At 33.4% G+C, this 24379-nt stretch overlaps 2 protein-coding genes across 2 annotated transcripts in view; one reads left to right on the plus strand and one right to left on the minus strand.

The window, feature by feature from the left end:
* Window positions 1-1656: 1656 nt before the first annotated feature.
* Window positions 1657-2141, minus strand: LOC106761824 (BURP domain protein RD22-like). The gene has a single exon (XM_014645392.2). It carries the CDS (start codon window positions 2139-2141, stop codon window positions 1794-1796), a length of 348 nt encoding a protein of 115 aa, XP_014500878.1. The 3' UTR covers window positions 1657-1793.
* Window positions 2142-23612: 21471 nt separating this feature from the next.
* The window catches only part of LOC106761559 (BURP domain protein RD22-like), a 1909-nt gene continuing 1142 nt past the window's right edge, over window positions 23613-24379 (plus strand). The window contains exons 1-2 of the mRNA XM_014645118.2: window positions 23613-23651; window positions 23740-23845. Coding sequence (XP_014500604.1) covers window positions 23613-23651; window positions 23740-23845 — 145 coding nt within the window. The remainder of the gene's footprint in view (window positions 23652-23739; window positions 23846-24379) is intronic.

Below are 24379 nucleotides of genomic sequence, written 5' to 3' on the forward strand. Positions count from 1 at the left end.
ATATATATATATATATATATATATATATATATATATATATATATATATATATATATATATATATATATATATATATATATATATTTTAATCTTAAGTTAGAATTGGGAAACCGAATTCTGAATTATATATTTTATTTTTTTTATAATTATATATTAGAATTTGGTTTTTAGGAAACTGAATTCTAAGTTTTTTTTTTTTTAATTTTAGGTTATAATTTTGTTTGAATTTTTTTTTAAGATTTTTATTTTTTAAGTATTTATAGAAAAGCACCTAAAACACCTTTCTTTTCAACAATTCAATTGCCTATGTGTTTATTGGTATACTAAACACCACTTATGACCATTAAACTCACTCACTCATCTAAAATAAGAAACATGAAACAATAACTTCAAAGTAAACGTATTTAGGAAGCTTAGAAAAATGTTTTTTTTGGAAAATTAACTGCATTAGTATAGTGGTCTAAAAATTATGGGTTGATATTCATTTGAAAGCTCTTTGAGTCTAGATTCCAACAAAATAAAAATCAACGCATTTGGAGTTCGGTGGAGAAAGTTACGAGTAAAACAACCACCAAAGGTCAGAGTTGGCAGGAATATATAAAGCCTTAACTTTAAGGAATTAAATGCACCTACTCAGATGTCCAAAATTACAAATTAGTAGTCATTGAAAAGCTTATTGATTCTAGTTTCTAATAAAAAAAGAATGACATCATTTAGAGGTCGGTGGGAAAAGTTATCATTAAAATAGTCAGCAAATTAACTTGGTCATGACACCAATATTGGGTCTTTCCTCCACCAAGTACTGCCCACAACCCAATTTTCAGGATATACTCACACTTAATGATTAAAAAGAACTCTCATCCATTCAAGAAATATGAAAAATTAAGTAAAATGTCTTTCGCTACTTATGTGCCCACAACTGGTTCCTACAGTACAAGTTTTTGTACAAAACCAGATTTTTTTTCGTGTAATAGTTTACAGGGTCCTTGTAATCGATTACAATGGTCAAATCGGCTTAAACTTGATTAGGAAGGAATTAACTCCACCTATTCATATGTCCAAAAATTACAAATTAGTAGTCATTGGAAAGTTTATTGAGTCTAGTATTTTTTATGAATAAAGAAGTTTCTTATGAATAATTTGGAAGTTGCATATGCTGAAGTGTTTTCTTTTTTGTTTTTTCTTATACAGTGTTATTTCTCTTCTTTTTTTTCGGTTTTGTTTTCTTTAAATTGAATGTGTTATGGTTGTATTAAGAATTGTTTCATGATACAAAATACTAAGTTAATTCCACATCCTTAAACTATTCAGTGTTATACAAAGGAACTAAAATAATTAAACTAGTATTTTAATTTTTTATTAAATTAAGTGTAAATAAAGGGAATATAAAATTATGATTATATGTTAAGAGTTGCTTAAAATTCAATCATTGGAATTAAAGTGGTATCGTATATCCAATAAAGCAATTTAAGACACACTCAATTAAGTTTTAGCATAGTGGATGCTTTTAATGTCTTTTGTTTTCCGCTCACATATCTGGATTACTATCTAATTTTGTGAAGGAAGTTTCAAAATTCAAATAGGCAAGATAAAACTAACAGAAGCCATATACATCACATCATAATCATTTTTTTATTCATGATATCTTATATAATTCCGAACAAAGAGAAAGATACTGTAGGATGAAAGAGTACATGATCACACAATGCAGAAATGCCTTATTTAATTTAAGGATAGTATTCATGGCATGATAGTTTAGTTAACCCTATTTAGCATACCAAAGAAGATGACCGTCAGGAAAGAAATGACACAGGACTGGTCCCAGGCTTGACTTTGAGAACTTGCATTGCCATATGGTCTGGATTCCATTCTGATGTGTCTTTGTGGCACACTGCTATGGCTTTAACCCTAGTTCCATCTTCTCCCTCCAATGGCATAAAACGTGCAGTGCTATTTGATATCTTATGGCAGTAAAACACAACATATGGGTAATTCATTGGATGACATGCAATTGTCTCTTCTTCTCCTAAAATCTTCACTCCATCTTTAACTATGAACTCTTGGGACTTGCTTTCAATTTCTACCTCTGTAGAAGTAACATGGACGTTCTTGCCAAGTTTAGAAATGACAAAGTCTACCATGATTCTACTGAGGTTGCACAGTGTTTTTCTTCACCATTCATTGTAGGTGCTTCACACATCTCCAGAGATTTCTCCACATTCTTAGCATTCAATGACTCTGGCTTCACAGAAAAAATTTCTAATATTTCATTTATCTTTTCTGATGGGAATGGTATGTGTTCTGTAATTTCGCGAGGTAACAACGGGGCTAAATATTTAATTTTAGGAAAGAAAATATCAAATTTTTCTACCCGCTTCAATCCTTTTCGAAGAAAAATACAATTGATTTATCAATTGATCTAGAGTGATCATGATGATGATGATTAGCAACTGGAACTACCTCTCGAAGAACAACATTTTCCTTTGATTTAGGGTCATAAGGTGTCTTATCTCGTGATGGAATTTCTTTGCCATCATATCGTGATGGAATTTCTTTGCCACCATCTTGCAATTCGAATTTGTTGGAGGGCCAGGACCATACAAAATAGGGATATGGACGTTGTTCTGGTGAAATCATTTTATCATCATCTTGCAATTCGAATTTGCTCGAGGGCCAGGACCATACAAAATGGGATATGCACGTTGTTCTGGTGAAATCTTTTTATCATTATCTTTCAATTCGAATTTGCTGGAGGGCCAGGACCATACAAAATAAGGATATGCACGTTGTTTTGGTGAAATCTTTTTATCACCATCTTGCAATTCAAATTTACTGGAGGGTCAGGACCATACAAAATAGGGATATGCACGTTGTTCTGTTGAAATCTTTTTATCATCATCTTACAATTCGAATTTGCTGGAGGGCCAGGACCATACAAAATAGGGATATGCACGTTGTTCTGGTGAAATCTTTTTATCATCATCTTGCAATTCGTATTTGTTAGAGGGCGAGGACCATAACGGAAATTGTTCTGGTGAACCAGAAATCTCTTTTTGTACTTTAATCTCTTTGAAATCTTTCATACCAAAAAAGAAAACGTGATGTTTAATATTAAAAGAAACATATATATGAAGTAATTAATAGTGGTGAAATTATATTCTTTAATTTCTCTACATTTTATTTTTCTTTTTCACTTAAATCACTTTTTCAGATTTTATCATGAGTAATTTAGACAAAATCAAATTCATGTCTTCCATAATTGTTTTTATTTAAAAAGTTGAGCTTGGCTATTTGAAATTTTAAATTGAACTAATTAGTTTCCAAACTCTTTAAATGTCGAGAGTAAAAGTTTACATGACTATTTGAGAGATTATTTGGAAATCCATAGTGACCATATGTAAAATGTATAAATTTTATTTTCATATATTGAAAAAAAAAAATAATCAAGTGTTTTTAAAATCAAAATAAAATATATATTTTTTAATTATAATGTTATACATATAGTTTATATAATTTAACTAGTAAACATTTATATTTATCTGAATTGAAAATTGTTACGGGTTGAAAAGTTAAAATAAATTTACAAATTTATTTTTACTGAAAAAAAAAAGAATATTTGCAACTAAAATAGAAAAAGAATGTATAAGGACAAGACCTCTATAGAAAAGACAAACAAAATCACTTTTAAAACCAAAGAACACACAAAGACAATTACGGACTCTAATAAGACCCCTAAAACTTGAGACAAACACTGCAAACTCTAATGTGACAAAGTCACACCTAAACCTGAAACACAAACAAATACACTAAAATTAAAGAAAGCAATAAAAGCTGCCAAGAGTTGGAAAGAGCACTAAGAACTCTTCCAATCTACTTAGACAGATAACATTAAACTTGTTTTAAGCTTTCTTTTATCTTTTAATTTTTAAGGCTTTTAGTTTGTTTTTGTCAAAAGACATCATTTTGACCTGTTTTGTTTTTTAGAGCTAAGCTCAATACCTTTTTCAAGTATGATAAGCATCAAGCATTTAACTCCAACTCTCTTAGATGTTTTAGGCACAATAACGTTTAATCCTACATTTGGGTGTTTTAACCTTGATGTTTTCCTATTACCTAAGAACCTAAGTGTTTTCATAAGCTTTTCTATGTTGGAGATTCAGGTTCTAAGTTTTATGTAGGTTTTCTATGTTGAGGATTCAGGTTCTAAGTTTTGTATTTTCATCCTAAATTATTATCCCGTTTAATGTTATTTATGTTTAATATTTTTATTTTTATTTAAGTTAAAGTCCATTAATAGAGAATGCTAATTAAAAAAACTAACAAATATTAAAAAAGAAAATTTAACATAGGTTTAACAAATATTAACAATATTTATTTTTAATATTTATGTTTATTTAAGTTTGCATTCGTTAAGTTAATATTAACCATTAAAAAATTAAAATAAATATTACAAATAAAAATAAATATATATATTTTAATTTTTGTGTTTTTCTTATATTAATATGGAATATTAATATGGAATATAGATTCTAGGAGTTCTCTTTGGAATTGTTCCCTAGACTGGGCAGAAAATGCTAGGAGTTCTCTTTGGAGCTTTTTCCTGTGGAAGATATTTTCACCCCAAAAAGTATGTCTTTAAATAAAATAAAGTAAACACTTCAATATTATTATAAATAAAATGGCATCAGAACCTAACAAAGCCGAACGTAGGTGATCTGAGTAAGAAGGGACTGAACCTGTTGAGTAGTCGACTGATAGGAGTTCTTCTTCGAACTTTCTGCGTTGAGCGGGGATTTCTGAAGCTATTTTTCTTACTTCCCCCGAGCGGCTTGAGGCAAGATTCATTTTTCTGAGTTCCTGCATTGAGCGGGGATATCTAAAGCTATTTTTCTTACTTCCCCCGAGCGACTTAGGCATGAGTCATTTTTCTGAGTTCCTGCATTGAGCGGGGATTTCTAAAGCCATTTTTCTGACTTCCCTCGAGCGGCTTGAGGCAAGAGTCATTTTTCTGACTTGCTGCGTTGAGCGAGGATTTCTGAAGCCATTTTTCTGACTTCCCCCCGATTGGCTTGAGGTAGGAGTCATTTTTCTGACTTCCTACGTTGAGTGAGGATTTCTGAAGCCATTTTTCTGACTCCCCCCCGAGCGTTTGAGGCACGAGTCAATCTTCTGACTTCCTACATTGAGCGGGGATTTCTAAAGCCATTTTTTCTGACTTTCCCCTAAGCGGCTTGAGGCAGGTGTTAGTTTTCTGACTTCCTCCGTTGAGCGGGGATTTCTGAAGCCATTTTTCTTATTTCCCCCCGAGCGGCTTGAGGCACAAGTCATTTTTCTGACTTCCTGCGTTGAACGGGGATTTCTGAAGCCATTTTTCTGACTTCCCCCTGACCGGCTTGAGGCAGGAATTATTTTTCCGACTTCCTACGTTGAGCGGGAATTTTTGAAGCCATTTTTCTGATTTCCCCTAGAACGGCTTGAGGCACGAGTCATTTTCTTAACTTCCTATGTGTAGCTGGAATTTCTGAAGCTATTTTTCTTACTTCGCCCGGAGCGACTTAAGGTAGGAGTTATTTTTTTAACTTCCTTGAACAACAAGTTGTAGATGATTGAATATTCTTGTGCAAAACCTTTTCTCCCAAAAAACATGTGTTAAAGCAAAATATTTTATAATCTATTTTTATAATGACATGACATTAGAACTTGATAAGGTTGAACGTTGGTTTGAACCTTTTCCTGTGCAGGATAGTTTTACTCACAAAATTATGAGTTGAATAAAATATTCAAAATTTTATTTTACAATGAAATGACACTAGAACTTGAAAAGGTTGAACGTAGGACTGAACCTTTCTTTGTAGGATATTTTTACTCACAAAAATATGCGTTAAATAAAATATTCAATATTTTATTTTTATAATGAGATGACATTAGAACCTAATAAGATTGAACGTGGATATGAATCTTCCTGCACATGATATTTTTATTTATAAATATATGAGTTAAATAAAATATTTATTTTTATAATGAGATAACATTAGAACCTCATAAGGTTGAAAGTTGGTCTGAACCTTCTGCACAAGATATTTTTACTCATAAAAATATGAGTTAAATAAAATATTTATTTTTATAATGAGATAACATTAGAACTTGATAAGGTTGAACGTTGATCTGAACCTGCACAGGATATTTTTACTCCTAAAAATATGAGTTAAATAAAATATTTATTTTTATAATAAAATAACATTAGAACCTCATAAGGTTGAACGCTTTTCTGAACCTTTCTGCACATGATAATTTTACTCATAAAAATATGAGTTAAAAAAAAATATTTATTTTTATAATGAGATAACATTAGATCTTGATAAGGTTGAACGTTGTGCAGGATATTTTTACTCATAAAAATATGTGTTAAATAAAATATTTCACATTTTATTTTTACAATGAGATGACATTAGAACCTGATAAGGTTGAACAGTAAACTGAACCTTCCTGTGGAGGATATTTTTACTCACAAAAATATGAGTTAAACAAAATAAAATAAATGCTTCAACATATTATAATTTATAAATTATAATAAAAAGTGGAACCAGATTAGGTTGAAAGTTAAATTGAACCTTCCTTTGGAGGATATTTTTATTCACAAAAAGATGAGTTAAACAAAATAAAAATTATAATTTATAAATTATAATAAAAAGTATTGGAACCTGACAACATATATGATTGAACCTTCCTGAAAGTTCTCAAAACAAAAGACATGCATTTAGAAATTATTATAAATTTTTTTTCTCTTGTTGCAAAACCTGGTATTAATCTGAAGTAGCAACGTCAAGACCGTGGGTGCGTGTAGTTCTTCGTGGTTTCATGGGGATGTCGCTCGGCCCCACGTTGGCACCAAAATGTTTTGGTTGAATTTGTCCGATGGTCGGTCGTCCTTCCTTGCTCTACTTCACTCTTCGATCTTCCCATCCTCTTCAAATACGCAATCCACTCTGATGGGATGTTGACCTACAGAAGACACTTTGAGACTCAAGTCAGATATGTTTCATAAGGAGGTCTATATTTTATTAGGATAGAAGATGATGTCTTTACCTGAACATCGATCGTATATTTATAGGGCTTGTGACAGCCAAACACGTTGATTAACCATTAACGCAATATATTTTTAGGCAATCAAACCCAATAATTAACCATTAATATTGTATATTTGTAAAGAGTAAGGCAATCTCACCCATTAATACATGATAATTGTCCATGAATGGCCATTAACTCTAACCAGTATAATACATAATGGCGCTCGGCCTCGCGGTGCGCGCCAAAATGTTTCGGTTGAATTTGTCAGATGGTCGGTCGTCCTTCCTGGCTCTACTTCATGCTTCGATCTTCCCATCCTCTTCAAGAACGCAATCCACTCTTATGGGATGTTAACCTGTAGAAGACACTCGTTCAAGTCAGATATGTTTCATAGAGAGGTCTATATTTTATTAGGATAAAAGATGATGTCTTTAACTGAACATCCATTGTATATTTATAGAGCTTGTAGCAGACAAGCATGTTGATTAACCGTTAACGCGATATATTTTTAGGTAATCAAACCAAATAATTAACCACTAATACCATATATTTGTGAAGTGTAAGGCAATCTCACCCATTAATACTTGATAATTGTCCATGAATAACTATTAATTCCGATCGGTATAATATATATATATATATATATATATATATATATATTATTGACCATTATTATAAATTATGCACTAAACGTAGACATATGGATACAATTCATGCTAGATAATATTTAGTCATCATAATCCATTATCCATTGTACTTTACACGCATGTCATAAATAGATAATATTTAGTCATAGGATCTATTTTAAAAATTCTATTTATGTTTTAAAATAAAATTTTTTGGGTTCACTAATTATCTTATTAACAACAGTACTTAAATTCATATTTTATATTTTATAACTTTATGAGAAAAAATATTTTAGTTTAGAAGTTAATTATTAATATTTTTATAATAAAATTAAATAAATGAATGATAATAGTTGTTTGATAAGATATTTGCTTTCAATTATTGTTTCCATCTATTTCATATCGTCTTTTACCCTGATGATTGGAAACTACCAAACTGTTTCCACATAATTCGAAAAAAAAAATCATAAAACGACAACTTAAGGTTGCGGACAGCTTCGAAAAGCAGTTGTCCTAAGAGTTATTTATCAATCATATCGTAGTATATGTTTAAAATAAATGATTTTCTAAAGTGTAAAAATGATTTTGTGAAGGAAAAAAGAAACTATAAAAGAACTTGTGTTACACGACAACTACTTTTACTCATGACGTGGACCGGCTCTAATGCCAAGGCAATCATACAACTTCAATACTTTATGTGGATTAAAGAAAAAGTAAAAGAAAGATAAACATTGTATGGATGAGAAAGTTAAATTAAGGGTACATACAATATAATTGTACTGTCACACTCCTTGACAGTGTAACTATAAGAAAAAATTGCATGTTCGAATGTAAAAAATAAAAATAAAAATAAAAATAAATAAATAAACAAGTAAATTAAGTCCCATTTTTTGTAACTAAAGTATAAAATGGTTAACTTTACTTTTAATTTATTTTGCAAACACGCAAAAACATTGTTTAATGTTGGTTATTTTGAGCTTTTAACGTCTAATTTTAAACCGACGTCTAAATCGGTGATGTCAATGGGACATCCGACATCCTAACCACATAGATTTATAATGATGTCAGCTAGTGTCCACGAACAACGTCAATAAACGTCGACACTAGTTTGAATGGACGTCTAAAGGCACTAATTAGACGTCGGATAACGCATTAACCGACGTCGAAGAGCACATATAGACGTCGAACATGACAAAGACCGACATCTAAAGTCCCTATAGACGTCAGTTTTTGCATTAACCGACGTCTAATACAGTGGTTGTGTTTTAGTGCAGTTTTGTTCCCGTCTTTGGATAGCCTAGTAGCACAATCTCCTTTTGCTAGTTTCCCAAAAAAAAAAAAGCTTGCGTCTTTTGAATTTCTTATGGTCCCTTCAACCCAAAACCGAACCTAGGTGGTTGTTTAATTTCATTTTTATCCGTAAGAGAAAAAAATTACGGTGAAACGAAAACTAAACAACGACCTAGAGTCGTTTTTGGGTTGAAATGATCAAAAGAAATTCAAAAGACACTGCTATTTCCGGGAGGCAGCTAGCAAAGGGAAAATGTGTTACTACGTTATCCCAAGAAAGGAACGAAACTGCACTAAAACACAACACATAGAAAGCAAATTTTAACCAGTTGAACCAGAAGATAATCGATGAAAGACTAAACAAACAGTAAGCATAAAAAAACAACCACGCACCTGGGATGCAATGTCACAAGAGAGAAAAAGAGAGGAGGAAGACGATAAAGATATCAGAAACAACAATAGAATGCCGCAACAAAAAGAAGACGTGCCGAAAGGGAGAAAAAGAAGAGTGCCGCAAGAGAAAAAGGAGAAGAGGAAGAGGAAGATATCAGAAACTGAATGTCGCGAAGAGTTTGCGGTCTTTTTAAAATGAAACTGGGCGTCGGTTTCTCCAGATAGCCGACGTCTATATGACTATAGACGTAAGTTCTGGTACTAATTCGACATCCAAGTTAACTTTTCAACTGACCTTTTGAATCCCACTAGACGTCGGTCACAATGGGAACCGACGTCTAGGAAGCTGAAACGATTGACATTTGATTTTCTATCAGGGATGTTGACAATAGTTGTGATGGGGCGCCGACGTCTATAATGATGCACATCATTACTTACAGGCACATAGACGTCGGTGCCCCTTCTAGCCAACGTGTATGGCCCTCGAATTTAGTGAATCTAATTAACTACAGGCACTTAGACGTCGCGTGCACAAATCCCCGACGTCTAAATTGAAGATTTTTTATCTTCCCGCCTTCCATATTCAGGCCGTAGACGTCGCCTGTTGACTAAGCGACGTCTAAGCGCCTGGTGAAAGCATTAATTGCAGCCCTATAGACGTCGGTCCCCCGTGAACACTGACGTTACGAGACTGTCTTCTGACCTACCTCAGGCCACTAGAGGTCTGTTTGCAGCAGTTGGGACGTCTACAATATCATAGATGTCGCGTTGTCTAGAAACCGACGTCTATGTTACCAAACTATTTACAATAATCCCACTGTCCACTCATATACGTCGGATTATCAACAAACCGACGTCTATTGGGTGACGTTAAACAACTTTTTTGCACTAGTGAAAACGTCTCGTATTAATGTATATACTAAACTCAAATGTGCTAAGCAGCATGTGATATAACAAAGAATGGTCCAGACCAAAGAGTCCTCTCACTGAGTGACCCCACTCGTTGTGTGAATACAGAAACAGTGGTCCAGACCATCAACCTCTCGCTAAGCGACCCAGCTCGCTGTGCGAATAAACAAACAATGGTCCAAACCCCCTAATCCCTAACTCAGTGACCTAACTTGCTGTGCAAATAAACAGACAGTCGTCCAAAGCCCTTAGTCTCTCGTTCAGTGACCCAGTTCACTGTGTGTTGAAAGGCTTTTTGGTCGCACAAAAAGTCAACAAACCCTAGTCCCCACTAATGTAGTATAGGGCAACCAGGGGATCAATCCGCAGACTCGACAAAATTAAGAGTAGGGTGTATGGCTAAGTTTTGTATTTATTTATTTACTAAACAGGTGGGGACAAAGAAATCTAACTAAAAAGGAAAAAAATAAAACTAAAATCTATTTTTGAATAAGAAATAATATGAAATAAAAGGAAAGTAAAACTATATAGAAATCTAAACTACCTAAGATAGAAACAGTAACAAAAAATAATATGAAAATTTAAATGCAACTAAGATAATCCTAAACTAATGAATCTGAAACTAAAATAAACCTAGATACCAACCTATGAAACCAATGAACAAGTAAATTTCCTATTTATATGCCTATTCTAGAAATATAAATGTAAATGCAAGGACTAGATCATCACAAAACAGAACCGAATGGAAGGTAAAGTAAAAATCACAATCAGACCTAAGACTATTCAACATCAAATCAACAGAAATATTAAAAATAAAGGACTAAACCAAAGATAACAGGCACAAGCAATGAACAGAGGAAAATGCACACTAGATTGAATGAAAGAGTCTCAATCACTCTTCAGAAAGACATTCCGAGAAAGTTAAGCCCTCTATGGGGTCTTTTTTAGTTCATATTTCAGAACTTAAAAGTGGAAATTCTCACTCAATTACTCAACCAATACACAGTTTCACAAAAACTGAAAACACAACACTAAAATTGGACTTAGTCTGATAATGGCGAAGCTTAACATCTCTCAAGAAGACCTCTTGAAAATTTAGGCCCAATCCAGGGTCCTATTACATCCAGACAGATGTAAAATTTTGGATGTTTTCCTTCAAAATTATCATACACAGTTCAATACCAGCACACAAACACACATACTAGAAACGAAAAAAAATAGAAACGATGAATCTTTATTTAATGGACTCAACTCTGACTCGAGAAGACATCTCGATTAAGAATGCTCACTATGGAGTCATTTAATTCCAAAAGGAATTGTAGAGATGCAGAGAATCAAAATCCAATTCATTTTTTAATGATAACAACACAAGAAACACCGAAGCACGAAACACAGCATAATCACAAAGAACAAAAACGCAGAGAACCATATGTATTATTAACGAAGAACGAAAATTACAAAAATATACCGAACAAATGTGTAATCGGAGCCACCGCGGGCTGTCACCACCGTGATGTGAGCTCCAAAAGCACGAAACACAAAACCCTAATCTAAAATTAGAAAAATGGAAAGTGTTTGTTCAAGAGTCTGTGTAAGTGTGTATTTACATGGCAGAAACACCCTTTTTATAGGGTTGAGAAAGAAAGAGAAAAGAAAAGGAAAAAATTTGAAAGAGGGCAACGTGCTCACTAAGCTTCTGATCTTCGTCCTTCACATGGCAGTGAGCCCCGGTCAGCTTCTTCTTAGCCGGTCAGCTCCTCTTCTTTTCCAGTCAGCTCCTTCGGTCAACCTCTTCACCGGACATGATCGCTCCTCTCTTCATCTCTCGTTGCCCCTTAGCCCTAGCTCGAGGATTCTTTTCTTCTCTTCAAAATGAAAGTGTTTTGCAAATGAGAATGAAGATAGGAGACCCCTGCAGCTGCTGCCAAAACTCACCGTTTCACTTAAAGGAGCAAGCCCAAATAGAGCAGCCTAATTCCAGCCAATTGCCTCCAAGTAATTCCAAATGTAGTGGCTCAATTTTAGTAGCAGCCTAACATTATTGGCAACAGTAACGCACCAGACGACGCCGTTCCACTTAATTTGAACCAAACTCAGCTTCCAAAACGCGTCACTCCTGAATCAAGGCAGTAGTGCCCCCCAATTAAATCCAATTTAAGTGCACCGGCTCATTCTGTCAGGTTTAAGCCCAATCAGCCAATTCTTCAAGTGCTCCAGAAGCCCAATTTCTTTCAGATCTGCAAACAAAATCAAAACCAAATTAAAAAAAAAAAATCCAACAATTAAAAAGGGAGATTTTTATTAAAGGTTTTCTAAAAAAAATATTATTTTCCTACTAATTAAAAAAAACTAAAAATATACTCCTAAAAATCTATTTTTAACTACAATTTTGCAAAACTAAAGATTTAAAGAAAAACCTAAAACTAACCTAATTCTACAGAATAAGAAACTAAAATGAACTAAAAACGACTTCTAAACACAGAAAAAGATGAAAATATTGATAGTTATCACTGTGCGAATACAGAGACAACGGTCCAAACCCCATGACTACTCGATCAGCGACCCGGCTCGCTGTGCGAATATAGAGACAATGGTCCAGACCCCATGACCACTTGCTTAGCTACCCAGTTCGTTGTGCGACTATAGAGACAACAGTTCAGACCCTTAGCCTCTCCCTGAGCGACTCCACTCGCTCAAGTGTCTACATATTTATGTAGCACAAAAACTGCAGAATTTAGACCATTACCCAAACTTGACCTATTCCATAAATCTTTCCCAACTTCTAATACTCCTAGATCGAATTATACAATCAATTATACTTAAACAATTGTATCTAAACCATCATAAACTCATTTCAAAGTGATTACTTACAAGATCACACTCTAAAATCTACTAATCCTCACTCAAGATACTTAAATTGAATTTCACCATATATGGTACGATTTCAACCAACTTAAGGACTCCAACAAGTCCCATATGACTTACCAAGACTCCCCAAACTGACAATTTGAGCACAGAACCCTTAACTCATGTTTTCACTAGTTCAACCCCCTTTAAACTAGTTCTAGACCAAACTGAACATACTTATCTACCAACATATACTTTTAACCTATTACTTCCATTTCGAGAACTTGAACAACCCATAAACCAATTTATAATAGACCTCAAATGCCTTAAACCAGTTTACCATACTTCTCTCGCAATTTCACTACCTAAGACCTCATTTTTAGACAAAAATGACCTACAACCAAGCTTAACCATTCCTTTCCAAAAATTCAATTAACCTAACTACTATCACAAACATCAAATCTACAATTAATAACACACATGTGTGTGTGTGTATTCTTCTAGAACTTTAACTCTATTCAGAGCCACAACTTTTACACTTTAAGTACCCTTATCGACACCTCTTCTATGGTAACAAGACCTAGGTACCCCTATAGCTTCAACATTTGATAAGTAATTTGTACAGAACTTGATATCTTCCTCAACAATATATCTTTCAACTATTGATGCTTCAAGACGATATTGGTTCTTTACATAGCCTTTTAATATCTTCATGTATCAATGGGTACATCCATCACTGATCCAACTTCTCAATGTCGATAACTTTACTACATATTGCATTTATGAGTGTTCCAATATGACTATCATATATATTTTTCTTTACACGTATAACATCTCAAAAATGTCTGACATCAAGCTCTGTCCAATATGGGAGATCAAAGAAAATTGACCTTTTCTTCCATAATTTGCTTGTGTTAAGACAAGATATTCTAGAGAACAGACTGCTTAAGCAACTCAGGTTTTGAAGTTTAATTAAAAACATTAAACGAAATATCACTTTGTATTGAAATTGCTTGCTGATATTTTCATAAAACCTTTAGTTAAAGACAAAGTTGAATATTGGAAAAATCTTTTGGGCATAAAACATGTTGAGTGAATGTTATACTTTAGTATGTCTAGTGCTCACACATTGCATCTAGTGAGAAACATCATAAGCCATATTGTCCAGAGATGTCATAATCTATTTTATGGTCTAAGACGCATCATCTGAAGACATCTCATATTTTGATGCATAATTGTGTTTAGTACTGAGCACAACTAGATGATCCTTTTGAGGATCGTCTAGGTTAAAGAAGATTTCAAATCTTTGTCACCTTATTTAATCGTACAAAATACATTAATTGCAATTTGATGGCAATTATGACTCCTTCATCATCTTTTCCCAAAAAACATCATTACTCCTAAATAGTAACTGCTCTTTTTACTCTATAAAACCAAAGACAGTGCTTTAACTCTTTCAAATATTTTTCCAAAAACTTATAGATTTCTCAAAATCTCTCAAGTCTTATGTTTCCCCCTATCTCTCTCTCTCTTTCTTTCTCTCTCTCTCTCACACACACACACACACACTCTTGTTCAAGGAAAGTCCTTTAGTGCCAATAACATCGTCCCTAGATTACATTATTCCTTTTTTGTAGCAGAGGAAAGACAACCAAAAACCGTCAATGTGGCTAGAAGTTGTCTCTGTGGAGAAGCATCAAGAAGTTCTTACACGCTTCTTATTTGAAGAACCTGATGAAGGAAACCCAACCCAACCCTTACCACCACCACAACCACATCAAATTCTTCCCACCACTTTTCTTTTTAAGCCTTCTTTTTCCCCTATCCACCTCTCTCCATTACCTATCTTTCTTCATTCGTGCCATGATGCTCTTTCTCGATACCCTTTTCGATGTTTATCAAATATGGGGAGAATAATACTAAACATCAATAGGATATTACATTTAGGGGGAGAAATGTAATTATAGGTTATTGCATCTCATATGTTGAAAATGCTTGTATGATGAAAAAATTTTAGCTATTGAAATATAAAAAGTTTGTTTTTGTCTAATCGTTTGCTTTGATAAAAATATGACTTAGATATGATATTTGTGCTCTAATACAAGTATGAATACTTTTTGCTCTAGTACAGGTATGGACATTTATACTTGTTTATGCTCTGATACACATAAATGTTATGCATGCTCTAATACACATAAGTATTTGTTCATGCTCTGATACACATGTCTTCCATAAGAGATTCATGTTTTTCTATGATACACATGTGCACAAATGATTTATGACTTATGTAAGTCATATATTAATAGTATGATAATTGTCTAATGCTTTCACACTACAAATAACATATCCTCTGATAATTTTAAACATAAAAAGGGGGAGATTGTTAAGACAATATCATCTAGAGAATAGATCGTCTAAGCAACCCAACTTTTAAAGTTTAACAAAAAATATTAAATGAAATATCGCTCTGTATGGAAAGTTGCTTTAAAGAAATACCATTTAAGAGAAAAATACTTTGTTACATCTTTGATAAACGAAATCAAGCTTATAATTTCTAGAATAAATTGTCTGATGAACAAAGATTATGAACCACGTCAATGAAAAGAAAGCGTCTCTCTTAAATGAATAATCTAATAAATGATATCGGCAACAAACAATGTTTTATAAACAACACTTAAACGCCTAAACAATAATGACTCACACCTAGCATCTTATGAACATAAATATCTATCTCACGATAACACTAAAGCTTAAAATATGTTTTATTCAAAACAATGTTAATTCAAGTGATGGAATCCACCCTGATGTAGTCCTCTTTTTCTTAATTTTACATTTTATTGTATCTGCAGTGTAGCTTGCAATGAGCATGGGTTACTATAAATACCCAACTCCTAATTGTATTTCCCACTTTTGAGATTAATTAGAATAGAATTTTCTAAATTCAAAAACTATTCTCTCTTTGAAAGTCACAAGGCTAGAGAGTCCAAAGATTTCCTCTAGCCACCTTCCAAGGCACACTACCTTCGTTTTCCATTTTTCATTTCTCGTGCTCCTCTTTCATCAGTGTTACCATTGCTTCCATATTTTCTCTCCAAGCACGCGTCAGTCACTGGTCAAAAGCCACGTCTTCCACTTCTCGTGCCAGCGTCCCGTGCCTCACCACATCATATTTCATTCTCACGCTTCAGACGCACCAAACATTTCATTTCTCAATTTCATTTCCAGCCATCCCTCGAGAGTTCCGTTTCTCTCTCGATTCGTCTTTGTCTCCAACCGTCTGCCATACACAGATCCACCATCGGTGACCATTCTCACCGGTAAAATCCATTTCTCCTCACAGATCTACACTCTCCACTTCCTGCCTTGAATTCCTAAACCCTAGAATCTCCATTTCTAGGTTTTCCACCATCTTTCCCCGATTGTTTCAAATTTCTACCGATTGAAATACTTTCCACCGATCATACTACATTTTCCACCGATTAAACTCAAATTCTCATCATTTAATCGGTTTATTTTGGGTCTCCTCTCCATTTTAGGGTTTCTCGTTGTCTGATTAGGGTTTTCAACCTATTCTCTTCGATTTTGCTTTCGATCTGGAGTGTTCTTCTCAATTCCACTGCGTATCTCTCGACGGAGAAGCTTGGAGGAGCTTTACTGGCTTTCGCGTCGCGCCAATCGCTCAGCTCCTTAAGGCGTCTTCCATCAAGTGGTAGTCAGAGCAAGGTTGCGTCCACACGACAAAGATAAGTATTTCGATCTCTGCTTTTGGTTTCCTCTGTCTCGGTTTGATCTTGTTTCGAAAATGTCTTGTGTTGATTCGCGTTGATATGTTGATCTGTTATTTTGATTCACGTCTTTGAGTCGTGTTATTTTTTATTTTATTGAGTTGTTCATGATTTTCCTGCATTGTCTTGAGTATTATGCTTGTTGTTGCTTTAGAACTATTTGATTGAAGGTCTGAGTGAGATTCAATCTGTTTGTTCATCATTGAATCTGAATTCTGTGTTAGGTCTCCAAGTTTGCGTGTGCTGTGCTTTGAGTCATTTTTTTTAGTGTTATCTTCATTTTAAATCGGTCTAATTCTTGTTTTGAATCATTTTAATTTTTGAATCTTAATCCTGTTTTGTTTGTCATGTGTAATTGTTTGTTTTGTTTTCAAAATTTGGTTTAAAACCGTGTTAATGTTGCGTCTGTGATATCTGAATGAATGAGCACTACTGCACACTAAAAGAGCTATCACCAAGTCTTCAGGAGCTTTAATGTTGTGATAACCATTGCAGATTTTGAAATCCAGTGCAGAATTGTGATTTTTGCTGTTAGTTGCTTCTAATTGCACTTTTGGTTCTGTGAATGAATGAAGCAAATGAGTTAGTACTAGATGCACACTGAATCAACACTTAAATTGTATTTGTAATTGGTGTGATGCATCAAATGGAACACTCGCTGATGTTCAATCTGCATTTAACTGAGATGCACTTCTTTGTGTAGTCAAATTTTAAGGGTTTTAAATCTGATTCAGCATTAGTTTCATTGCTGAACATCTCAATTTGATTTCTCAGTGTCATTCTCCAGTTTTAAATCTTTGAGTTGAACTCATTTTGAGTGCTCAAAATCCTTTTGTTTCTGTGTGCTTGAATTTGGTTGGTGGAGTTGTTAAAATAGATGACTAAAAGGAACTTGACCAGTGAATTTTGGAAATATTGATATCTAACCGCAGCTGATAGCATCTACAAGTTTAAAATCATAAACCAAACTACTCGTGCTATCCAATTGTGTGTTTTAATCAGTTTCTGCAAATTGACCAATCTAACCACCAAATTCAACACTTAATTCTGATACAAGTTACTTGTCAGTTTCTAAACTGTTTGATATGAATGATGCATCTGTAACTGTGTTTAGTTTGGCAACAAAAGCTTGGTTTAATTGAGAAATATAAAAAAAAATTATTACAATGCAAAATCAATCCTAGAGTTCAATTTAAAAAGTTGATCGAACCAGTGCCATTCTACTTTAAATCTGATGCATCAGTAATTAAAATCTCTTTCAGACATTTTCACAGTTTGAATTGAACTTGAAGTTAGTGTCTATGTGACTTGTATCCTATTTCTTGCTTTTTAAATCTGTTCTAGAGCTATTCCTAGGTTCTGTTTGAGTGCCTCCTTTCTTGAAAGCTTTGTTTATTGCTTGTCTTGATTGATAACTCTGGTTTTGTCCATCACATGTCCATTCTGATCTGCTGATTATAATTGAAGCTTTTCTTTGCTTTTGAAATCTGGTTTAGAGCTCTGAGTAGAGTCTGATCTGTGTTATCATTCCATTGCCTTGTCCTGTCCTGTGATCTTTACCTAGCCATTCATTGCTTGAAACTGATTATACTCTGGATTTTTGGAATTTGAGAAAGGTTGTGTGCTTGGTAGCATCTTAGGTGGTGGTGGTCTGAAAGACTATCTAGCCTTGTACTGACAAAGGAGAATATCCCTTCCAAACCTTTCCTTAGTGTGATTTATTTTTCTAAAGAGAAACCTGAGTGATGGGAGTTTTGTAAGGCTAATTTTAGCCTAACTTGCTTGGCAATTTGAGAGAGATTTTATTACAACTAACTGGCTGTTTGTTCATTGTGCAGCAATAGGAAATTGAGTGATCACATTTTAAACTGACATTGCATTCATTTAGATTATAAACTGATTTCGAAATCATTGAGATTGTACTGTTTTGAATGTGATTATGACTTCTTGGATTAGTTGAATATTGTTGCATGCCACCTAATTAGTTGTGTTATCCGTGCATGAACTGATTTGTTTGGAATAGTTAGACTCGACATCTGCTGTTTGGATTAAAATTGATTTCATTATTTTAACAGCCATCCCTGATTTGAAAGCTGACCAACCAGTTTATCATTGCATGTTCCATTTTGTTTCTGGATTGGCAAATTGGCATATTATTTCTGTATTGCATTGGATTGTCAGATTTTAAATTAGAACTGAGCATTGCAGGGTGTAATAATAGAAGTTGGGATTAGTTTAGTGGAGTAGGCCAGAAGCAACCATCTGAATAGGGAAGTTGATTGATTAAATTGATCGTGTTATGACTTGCACTTTGTTGAATGTTGTGATCTGCTGAATTGAGTGTGAATATTTGATTGCAGTTTGTACTTTGAGAGCAAAGAGAAATTTCTTTAGCTGCATCAAGTGTACAAGTCTAAGACAGGACTGGACTTCTTGATCTGATCAAGAGAGTGAAGCAACGAAGTTGAGCACGTGAACCGTTCATGCAGAAGAATGGAACCAGGTCTGTAGCAGCATCGTGATTATACGAAGAGAATTGATTCCAGAAGCAATAAAGTTGTCCATAATGAAGTGGATCGGCCCATAGCAACAGAGGACCTTAGCAGCATTGGACAGTAGCATAACATAGTTTTATTTTGTTTTATTTTCTTTGTATTTGATGGGCTTGTGTAGTCCACTATCACTAGTAGTTTTAGCTCTGTTTGTAAAAGGCCTCTTATAAAGTCCAAGTTTGGAAGAATCCTTAGTGCTCTTTTCATTCTTGGCAACCTTTCTTTATTTTACTTTTAGCATAGCTAGATAGGTGGATAGGAGTAGAATTTGACTGCTTTTGATATTGATTTTCTGATTCACGTGTAGGTGTGACTTTTGACACATTAGAGTCCGCTGTGTTTGTCTCACGTTTTAGGGGTTATTAGAGTCCCCATATTGTCTTTGATTCTTTGTTTGTTGTGACTTTGATTTTAAAGGTGATTTTATTTTAAAGGAGAATTAGTTAGTAGCTTAAGACAATTCTGGCTAAGGTAAGACTTGGTATTTAAGCAGTCTTCATGACTCACCTCTCTTATCTGGGATTTGTCTAAAGTGGAAGCTTTTAGTCCTTTATAATAAGAAAACTTTTAAAAAGCAAAGATGTCTTGTTATAGTTCATATAGGTTTTCTTCTAGGTCTTCTAGTTCATATAGGTTGTCTAGTTTAGATAATGTTGATGAAAAGTTTAAACAAGCTAGGAATCTTCCATTCCTTGGTAAAGACATAAGTACATTAACATATCTAGCTTGGGAAAAAGAAATTGATAAAATTGATCCTTGGTTTTTAGAGAGAGTCTAAGTTAGAAGGATATGCAAGTGAGTGGTGGGATGAAAGTCAATACCAAGTTAGGAAAGGTAGAAAGTCCACCATTAGGGATTGGAGTGAATTAAAAGCTTGCATGAGAAGAAAGTTTGTGCCTTCAAGCATTAAAAGAAACCTAGAACTAATTAGAGATTGCATTGAAAATGGAAAAATGTTTCTTGAGAGTTTAATGGGTTTCTTAGGAGAGAATTAGAATTTGGAGCCAAACTTAAAGAGATCAAGGATAAAAAGAAAGAGAGAGAAGAAGAGAAAAGAAGAGAAGAAGAGAGAAGAAAAGAGGAAGAGATAAAAGAAGAGAGAAGAAGAGAAAGAGAGATGAGAGAAGAAGAGAAGAGAGAATTGCAACAACGAGAAAATAGAGAGAAGAAGCAATTGTTATTAAGGGCAATACCTACTCTTACCATTATCATGGAACCTAAAAGGGAAGGTTTCCAATTCTTTACTTCTTTTTCAATCATTGTTAAGTCTTCAAACATTAAGTTCTCTTTCAAACCAATTGCCATTCCATATTCAATGAAAACATTTTCAAAATATGGCAATTCAAAACTTGAGTTATTGTTCTCTTCAAGAAAACAAGTAACTCAAGACAATAATGAATTTGGATTTCTTGCATTTTCAAAGATTACATATCAAAATATTAGAAGTTCTTATTCTTTTGTGTTTATACAAAATTTCTTCTTTGGATTGATATTAATTGAAGACATATTTGATGCATATTGCAGATTTGTGTTTGATCCAGGAGGAAGAAAAGTGGATCTCAAAGAATAAGGTCACTTCAAGATGGCCATGTTTCCAAGACTCTGCGGAGCTTCTTTATAAGGCGATTGCCAGATTTGAGGACAAATCTTTTCTTAAGAGGGAGGGTATGATGGAATCCTCCCTGATGTAGTCCTCTTTTTCTTAATTTTACATTTTATTGTATCTGCAGTGTAGCATGCAAGGAGCATGGGTTACTATAAATACCCAACTCCTAATTGTATTTCCCACTTTTGAGATTAATGAGAATAAAATTTTCTAAATTCAGAAACTATTCTCTCTTTAAAAGTCACAACACTAGAGAGTCCAAAGACTCCCTCTAGCCACCTTCCAAGGCACACTACCTTTGTTTTCCATTTTTCATTTCTCGTGCTCCTCTTTCATCAGTGTTACCATTGCTTCCATATTTTCTCTCCAAGCACGCGTCAGTCACTGGTCAGAAGCCACGTCTTCCACTTCGCGTGCTAGCGTCCCGTGCCTCACCAAATCATATTTCATTCTCACACTTCAGACGCACCAAACATTTCATTTCTCAATTTCATTCCCAGCCATCCCTCGAGAGCTTCGTTTCTCTCTCGGTTCTTCTTTGTCTCCAACCGTCTGCCATACACAGATCCACCATCGGTGACCATTCTCACCAGTAAAATCCATTTCTCCTCACAGATCTACACTCTCCATTTCTAGGTTTTCCACCATCTTTCACCGATTGTTTCAAATTTCTACCGATTGAAATACTTTCCACCGATCATACTACCTTTTCCACCTATTAAACTCAGATTCTCATCATTTAATCGGTTTATTTTGAGTCTCCTCTCCATTTTAGGGTTTCTCGTTGTCCGATTAGGGTTTTCAACCTATTCTCTTCGATTTCGCTTTCGATCTGGAGTGTTCTTCTCAATTTTGCTGCGTATCTCTCGACGGAGAAGCTTGGAGGAGCTTTACTGGCTTTCGCGTCGCGCCAATCGCTCAGCTCCTCACGGCGTCTTCCATCATCAAGCAAGGCAGATACATTAACAACATTGATATCTCATGGAAACAATGCAATGACACTAATGACTAACCCAAACAGATTAAGTTTCAATTACAACAACCTCTAAACAACAAAGCGAATTTGGAAACATTAGAATAAGACCAATGCAGAAAACAAAAAAAAAACCCTAGAACTAAAACGAAAACAGAAAATGCAAATGGGTTGAAACAGTGCTGGAAAACACAAATTAACCACAACAAACGGAACAAAAACCACAATTCAAATGGGAAATCTTAATTGGGAATGAAACTGGAACATCAATACAAAAATAAAATAGAAACGAGAGTGGAGAACAAACTAAAGTGCATAAAAGAATTTAATTAATCTCAAAACGAGTTCATAACAAGATGAAAAATAAGCAAAAGAGAGAAAAATGAAAACCTAAAATGGAGCTCTCTAAGAAGCCAAAACGTAAATGTGCAAAATGAAGTGTAATGTTGGGGTATCCCCTTTTGGCACTAAAACCTAGGTTAGTAAGTTAGCCCACAAGTTGGTCCTCTTCAAAAAAATGACTAAAAGTAGGCCTAATGTGCAAAGGTCTGCCCAAAAATACAAATTGGTCCAAAAAAATATTACAAAAAAAATAAAACTAAATGCTGATGTGGACAAAAGCAATTTGAAGTCCTAAAATATACTTCCAAAAATTCCCTTGCAATTAATAATGGAAATAATTAACTTCATTAATTCAAATTAATTAAAATAAGAATTATTGGTCAAATTAAGCATAATTAACAAAACTGAGAAAATAATGGACATTTAAGCACAATTCCCTAATTAAATTTAATACAATAAACTAAGCGAAGTCGAGAAAATATTGATTCATCAACTACTCTTACAAATAGTTTTGATATAGCATATAATGTTTTACAACGATGCATCTATTAATGATATAAAAAATGATACAATTTTTTGAGCATACAAGAAATATTGCATTCACATACAAATATTTACATACGGATTGTAATCCGTATGTAATGCGAATATTACATACAAATCTTTAAAAAGAAGTTATATATGAATATAACATACAGATATTTACCTACAAAAAATCCGTATATAAAATTCATATGTAATTTTGATGCATGGAAACATTTTTGAAACATAAGATTTGTATATAATTGTTACAATCCGTATGTAACTAGAAACAAGTTTTATTTACCAATGTTACATACGAATTTGGAAAATCATTATTTTAAAAGAATTAAAATAATGAGTTGGCATTAACTTTTTTGTACTTTACTATATTCTACTTCAAATAACTAAAACTTTTATAATAATATAGCGATTTAAAATTAAGCTCAATAAACTAAATTAACAATTATATCAAATGACACGATCAACTGGTATTATAATAAAATTAGCATAATGATAATTTTGATTTTATATGGATATAATCCACTCATAAAATTCAAACTACTTTTTGAAAGGGCAAAATACGAATACTCTAAATAATGAATGTACATACCAGTTTCTATCTTCCTGTCTATAAATAACTCTTGAGATTTATATGTTTCTTCGTATCAGTTTCTCAGCATTAACCACTTTGCTTCTGCTATGGAGTTTCAGTGCCTTGCATTGTTTTTTTCTCTCATTGTGAGATTTAACTTTAGTTTTACATTTCTTCTCATTTCTATTATGTTTTTATATATTTAACTTGAGCTATGGATATTTGTATGAAAAGGTGATACTGATGGCTGCTCAGGCTGCCTTACCTCCAGAAGTTTACTGGGAAAGGATGCTTCCAAACACACCAATCCCCAAAGTAATCAGAGAATTTCCCAAGCTAGGTTAGTATACATTTTAAAATTGCATTATCTTCCATTAAAAAGTTTACTATTAAAATATCCTTTATATTTATAAAATACACAACTATTTCACCATTCTCTTCTATAGAGGTCTTGTCCTTATACATTCTTTTTTCTATTTTAGTTGCAAATATATTTTTGTTTTCAGTAGAAATAAATTTGTAAATTTATTTTAACTTTTCAACCCGTAACAATTTTCAATTCAGATAAATATAAATGTGTACTAGTTAAATTACATAAACTATATGTATAACATTATAATTAATAAAGTATTATATTCTTCTAATATATGAAAATAAAATTTATACATTTTACTGATGGTCACTATGGATTTCCAAATAATCTCTCAAATACTCATGTAAACTTTTACTCTCAACAATTACGGAATTTCGAACTAATTAGTTCATTTTAAAATTTCAAACAGCCAAGCTAAACTTTTCAAATAAAGACAATTATGGAAGATACGAATTTGATTTTTTCATGATAAAATATGAACAGAGATGTAAGTGAAACGTA

The sequence above is a fragment of the Vigna radiata genome, chromosome 5 (assembly GCF_000741045.1).
Source record: "Vigna radiata var. radiata cultivar VC1973A chromosome 5, Vradiata_ver6, whole genome shotgun sequence".
NCBI lineage: Eukaryota > Viridiplantae > Streptophyta > Magnoliopsida > Fabales > Fabaceae > Vigna > Vigna radiata.

What these genes read in the sequence shown, in the direction of transcription:
- LOC106761824 (XM_014645392.2), bottom strand. Translation starts at nt 2,141, where the DNA reads ATGGTAGACTTTGTCATTTCTAAACTTGGCAAGAACGTCCATGTTACT.